General features: G+C 45.9%; 1 protein-coding gene across 1 annotated transcript; it reads left to right on the top strand.

Moving 5' to 3' along the window:
- Nucleotides 1-1,568: 1,568 nt before the first annotated feature.
- Nucleotides 1,569-6,082, top strand: gpr12 (G protein-coupled receptor 12). Its single transcript, XM_084747113.1, has 2 exons — nucleotides 1,569-1,826; nucleotides 3,811-6,082. The coding sequence occupies exon 2, from the start codon at nucleotides 3,823-3,825 to the stop codon at nucleotides 4,846-4,848; it is 1,026 nt and encodes a 341-aa protein (XP_084603239.1). The 5' UTR covers nucleotides 1,569-1,826; nucleotides 3,811-3,822; the 3' UTR covers nucleotides 4,849-6,082.
- Nucleotides 6,083-6,412: the final 330 nt, after the last annotated feature.

The raw sequence follows: 6,412 nt of genomic DNA on the forward strand, positions 1-6,412 counted from the left end.
GCGCACTGATGACTCATAGAGCTCAACATCGCCCCATAGTGGTGCTACCTGGTAACTCTGGTCTCCCACTGCAACAGGAGCTATTTTTAATCCATTCACACCCGAAAGGCAGGTGCTTTGGAAAAACGCCCACGCACACAGCCGACATAACGCTTGGTCAGCGAGCTGTGGCCACATATATGCACGTCAACAAGTCAGTCCCTCATCAGGCAGCCGAGGTGTCTTTTTGGAGGCAGTGCTGCAAGGATGGAGAAGATGGAGGACAGAGGAGAGGCAGGGGGAGGGGGAGGGGGGGAGGTGACACACATCAGGGTTGCTGTTAATAGCACAGACAGGACCAGAATAGCAGGGCGTCGCAGGAGGAAAGCGAGTCTCTGCATCCATCCAGCATCTTCATATCTGAAACTCGAGTCAGGCTGCAGGATAAAAAAAAAAAAATCTCACAGACTAACAAACAGCCGAGCAGGTTTAGGTGCAGTTTGTTCAGGTGAGCAGAAATTAACTTCATTTCAACTGTTTTTATTTGATTTTTATATCTCATCCGTACAAACAAAACAAAACGCATGTGTATGCACGAAAAAAAAACTAACATAAAGGCTGTGGGTGAATAATAATGATAATAACACCTTTAAAATCAGAGTGCTTTGACAGACAGACCAAGACCAAGACACCCACAACAGGAAGCCAAACAAAAGCAAGACAAAGTTCAGCCGAAAAGAAAACAAAGTAGAAAGAACACAGAACAATAAAAACACGTCAATATAAATAAAATAATTTATGTGTTTGTTTATTTGTACTATAAAACAGGGCAGTAGTATGGCAGTAATATACCAGCAAGAGAAAGAAAAGAAAATTCTCACCTTAGTTAACATTATACATAAGCAAATACAAAAGATTTGTAATGCACAAAAGTGAGCAGAGTAAGCTATATAAATCAAGTAACAACACACTAAATTAAGTAATGTAGAAAAAGACATCACATGATGACGGCTTGTGAATATAAATAAATAGAAATAAGAATTTAAAAATTTAAAAAAAGAATAGAAAAAGATGATATCGCAGTCTTTTCAGTATAAATAAATAGATAAAAAAGAATTCAAAAAATAATAAAGGGACTACATCACATAAAGACGTCCTGTCAATATGAATAAATATGAATAAAAATAAAAAGCTAAGAAATAAATAATGAAATGCCGTGAGGGAGATGAGGCTTTATTCAGCCGAAATGGATTTTATTAGGCGAGGGACAGATGTTGCAACACGTAGTCATGCCTGTGGACAGACAGACCGCGTCTGACTGTTAAAATAACAGTAATAGATACCTGCACGCACACACACACACACACACACACACACACACACCTGTCTTTGTCCTTGAGACAGCACCGTCCAGACATTTAAGCTCTTTAACGGAGTTCAACCACTCTCTCGGGGTCTGGCCCATTTGGGACTCCTCCTTCATCATCACCGCCCCCCCTCCTCTTCCACCTCCCCTTCCCCTCGACACACACACACACACACACACACACACACCTCCTCTTCCTCTTCCTCCTCCTCTTCCTCTCCGCTCCGCTCGCTGCTCCCTGCCTGCACAGCCGCAGTCCACGGCGATGCGCCGTTAACGGGCAGAGCCGCTCCGCGCTCTTTTCTCCTTCTTCTTCTTCTTCCTCCTCCTTCGTCTTCTTCCATCATCCCCGCTTTGAGGCAGAGAGGACCAGCATCCCCCTCCCCGGGCTGCCGCACCACCCTTATCAATAACAACATGGACATACAAGGCTGCAGCTCTTCTTCCATCTAGACGGGGAGTCTCACCTCACAGAGTCAAGGTAGGCAGCAGGGTGGGATTATCGAGCATCCTTTCACATGCATGGATGGAAAAAAAATGCAGCCTGGTTTCTCCCCCTCCAGCAGCATCCTTGTGCTGACGTGGAGCAGCCGCTGGTGCAAGGTGCAGCAGAGAGGGTAAAGCAGCACCATATGGCCACCGCCAGTGAGAGATGCATTCAAGTGTATGGCGTTAGAAACAGGCGGTGTTTCCATGACGGGTGCGGTATCTTCTGTTGGGGAGTGTGTGACAGACAGCAGCGTGAATTACTGGAGGAGGGTTATCCATACACTCTCTGAGCAAATGCATGTGGCCTGAAATTTGCTGCAAAGCCTGCTGTGGTTTTCTGTTATCCTCTTTCATTTCCCCCTATAGGTCCGTGCATTAATAAATAAAGCTCTTCACGTGCGCTGTAACCTACAGGCCTCTGACATAATAGCCTTAACAGTGACTGGGTTTAATTCCCAGAGGAAAATACATGACCAGTTAACCGCCGGCAGCTAAAATGTGCATTTCTATTGATGTGCTGTGTTTTATTATTCATAAAGAGAGAGGGAGAATTAAAGGTTAGTGCGTTCAGGGGCTGAAAATTTAATCCTCATGCAGTGGAATGAGCAACACAGGTGTCTTAAAAACAACATAAATCCAGTGGCGTGCACAGAGGTGGGGCAGGGACAGGAGGGGAACAGCCCCCCCACTGTTTATGTCTTTTTTCCCTCAAGTTAGTTTACTGAATTTTCAGCTTTAAGTTACACTTCAAGGGTCAGTGTTGTGGAGTGAGTAGCACAGGTGTCTTGTTAAAAACAACACACAGCCAGTGGCGTGCACAGATGTGGGGTAGGGACAAGAGAAAGATCCCCCCCCAACTGTTTTTGTGTTTTTAACCCCTCAAATTTGTTCACTGAATTTTCAGCGACACATAAAATTTATCAAAAAGTTACACTTCGTGTGTCAGTGTCACATCAAGTATAGCACAAACTGAAGAAATAAATGTTTTAACTAAAAAAATATCTGAGCCAACTGAATTTGAAAAGAACAGTTGAGTTGATTTTATAATGATTCAAAGTTTCCTTGTTTTTCTACTTGAGAGAACGTTTAATAGATTTAATATTTTAAGTCGACTGAACTTGAAGACAAGTTAAGGTAATGTTGTAATGAGTAGAAACAAATAAATGTTCTATAGTCAAAGTCATCGGCCACCTAATACCGATTAAAGTCAAATAGTTCACATGATAGAAACAAGATAATAGTGGTTCTGTCAAAATGTCATCGCTCAGATGTGAGATATTTTGGTTCCTCGCTGTTTCTGTCCTTGTTGCATTAGCCTAATGAGTTATGCTAATGATAATTTGGCAGCTTCATGTCAAATTGTGCTTAAAAATGTGTAAAACAAGACAGACTTGTAAAAAAAAAACAACCTTAACACAGGTCTGCTCTTTAATTCTGCAAACCTAAAATTAACGAAACAATGCTTAAATTTCTATCAGATTAAATCATTAGCTTTATTAGCTGCTAGCATGATGTTAGTTCATACAGCAAGTTAACTTTTTATTTGTTTTAACTGTGGCTTGTTTAGCATCACAGTTGACTCTGTACTGAGTAGAGATGAACTTATAACATCAACATTTTTGCAGTTGTGAAATAGGCCTTAAATTGCATTCATGATGTCTTAAAAAGCCTTAAATTTAACTTGTTGAAACAAGCAGAGTACAACAAATGAGCAAACATTCAATCGAAGCTGTTGCTCTAGGTTTGCATCAAACACCAACCCCTCAGCATGTGCAGAAACAGGTCCCACTGTTTTTGTCTTCAGTGTATCAAATTGTAAAGCTTAAAGAACAATAATGGAGACACGTCTCAGATTTATTTTTGATCCTCTTTGTCCCTGTTGGTTTAGGGATTTTGCTTTTTGCCCATGGATGCCACCAGTGTCCTATCAAATATTCAACTCAGATATCTTAATGGTGTGTTTGTGTTGATTTCAGACGGGGGGCACAATGAGTGAAGAGCCAGCGGTCACCCCCAGCTGGCTGACCCCTGACCCCACAGCATGGGCCAGCGGAGGCGGGGGACCGACAGACAACAGCACCAGCCTGGGGACGTTCCCGTCGGACTCCCTCCCGCCCAGCCAGCTGCCTCTGCTCGTCAACCCCTGGGACATTGTGCTGTGCTCATCGGGGACTCTGATAGCGTGCGAGAACGCCCTGGTGGTGCTGGTGATCTGGCAGAACCCGGCGCTCAGAGCTCCCATGTTCCTGCTGATCGGCAGCCTGGCGCTGGCCGACCTGCTGGCCGGCCTGGGCCTGGTGCTCCACTTCACGTGTGCCTACCTGCTCCGCTCTGACTCCGCCCAGCTGCTGACCGTAGGGCTGGTGGTGGCCTCCTTCTCTGCCTCCGTCTTCAGCCTGCTGGCCATCACGATTGACCGCTACCTGTCGCTGTACTACGCCCTCACCTACAACTCGGAGCGGACGGCAGCCTTCACCTACACCATGCTGGTGCTGCTGTGGGGCCTCTCGTTGTGTCTGGGCCTGCTGCCTGTCACGGGCGTTAACTGCCTGGCGGAGGAGGCTACGTGCAGCGTGGTGCGGCCGCTCACAAAAAACAACATCGCCGTGTTGTCCGTCTCCTTCCTGCTGCTCTTCGGCCTCATGCTGCAACTCTACGTGCAGATCTGCAAGATCGTGATGCGCCACGCCCACCAGATTGCCCTCCAGCACCACTTCCTCGCTGCCACGCCCCACTACGTCACAACGCGGAAGGGCGTGTCCACGCTGGCCATCATCCTTGGCACTTTTGCCGCCTGCTGGATGCCATTCACTGTCTACTCCCTCATCGCTGACTACACCTACCCTCCGCTCTACACCTACGCCACCCTGGTGCCTGCCACCTACAACTCCGTCATCAACCCGGTCATCTACGCCTTCAGGAACCAGGAGATCCAGAAGGCGCTGTGGCTGGTGTGCTGCGGCTGCGTGCCAGCCAGCGTGGCCCAGCGTGCACGGACCCCTAGCGACGTGTGACCGAGCAGACCCAGGTGTGAAGAGAGAGGCGGCCTGGGTCAGCTCTGCTCCTCACTGGATGTGTCTGGTGTGAAAGAGAGCAGCAGCGGTGGCGGTGGAGGTCAGGGGCGGTGGCTCCAGATGTTTCTGGTGAAGGCAGTTTGGTCAGTCATCCACAGCCCACCTGGATGTTTTTTCTTTGTTCCTCTCACCACAGGCCGAGGTGTCTCACTGTCTTCCCCGGTACAGGCGGCCACTGCGCGGGGGCCGCATCCCGCCCCCTCCCGCTCAGCCGTGCCACGCCCTTCCTCTGTTCTGCAGAGCGCGCTGAGTGCATCACGTGTCACAGCTGTATATAAAATGTGCATATAGTTAACAGCACTGGAGCTTTGGTTGACACGTGCTTGTTTGCTTCTAATAGGAAGGGATTATTAGTTTGCGTGCGTGAGTTCGTGCGTAAAAGCGCACGGCAGATTAACAAAGCAGCAGTGTGTGTGTTCGTGAGGAGGAAAGAGGAGAGGAGAGAGCGGCCGCGGCTGAATGCGCAGGCATTTCCACATAAAGCCCGTCTGGAGCAGCATCCCGGCGCTCTGCTGCTGCACTCTGAACGTGCGTCGAAAGCTAAACAGCCGCGGAGGGCTAAAAATAGACCCCGGCGCTCTCTGATCCATCCGCGCCCTGCGTCCTCCACAGAAAGAAAGAGAGTGAAATCTAGCTGCTTCTTCTCCTTCTCCTCGCCTCTCCAGTCTTCTCTTGTCTTCTCTGGATTGTGCGTGAATGTGTTTTAGTTCAGATCGAGACAAAGCCCCAGGAGACCCCACCATCAACCCCCCCTTCCTCCTTTTTTTATTATTAACCGAGGCACCAAACCGAATATAGGATGTAGGTCTGTCGGATTATGTAACCACCTTATATCCGTCCTCTTTCACCTTTTAATGGAGATTGCTTATGACTTTTTGAATGTCTGGAGATTGATATAGAAATATACATTAATGATAATTTATTGGAGAAAACCCCACAAATGTGATTTAATATAGTTCTTAAAAGGATAAGATGTATATGTATTATCCATAAATGAACTCTCTAGGAGATTGAATTAAAATGCCAATGATCAGATCACTACAAATTTATAGACAAAAGCCTAAACAGCAAAATTAGGGCTGCACAGTCTGGTAAAAGAAAAACATATTGTGATTATTTACACAGATGTTATGATTGCAATATGATTCACAAATAGATTGAGTGATCACTTTTGCATATCAATTCTCATTTCACAGAAAAAAAAGAAAATTATGCAGATTTGTAGTCTGGAACAAACAAACATATTTTCTTACATCTGGAAAACAAGATCTGTAGGCAGCAGTTCTATAATACTTAATTATAATGCTATTTTGTCACACAAAATGTAGCTATTTGGCCATATTGCAATTTCAATAATATTTAGATTAAATGTGCAGCCCTAAACAAAATTATTTGCAAAATCTGAATGTATTTCCATTTATTTGATCTTTTTTGGCTCCTATAAAGCCTGTAGCCACATGATATCTGATCTGCATGCTAGACTTCGGTGTAATTTGCATGCAAC

The sequence above is a fragment of the Lutjanus erythropterus genome, chromosome 21, assembly GCF_056507025.1.
Source record: "Lutjanus erythropterus isolate fLutEry1 chromosome 21, fLutEry1.hap2, whole genome shotgun sequence".
In the NCBI taxonomy this organism is placed as follows: Eukaryota; Metazoa; Chordata; class Actinopteri; order Lutjaniformes; family Lutjanidae; genus Lutjanus; species Lutjanus erythropterus.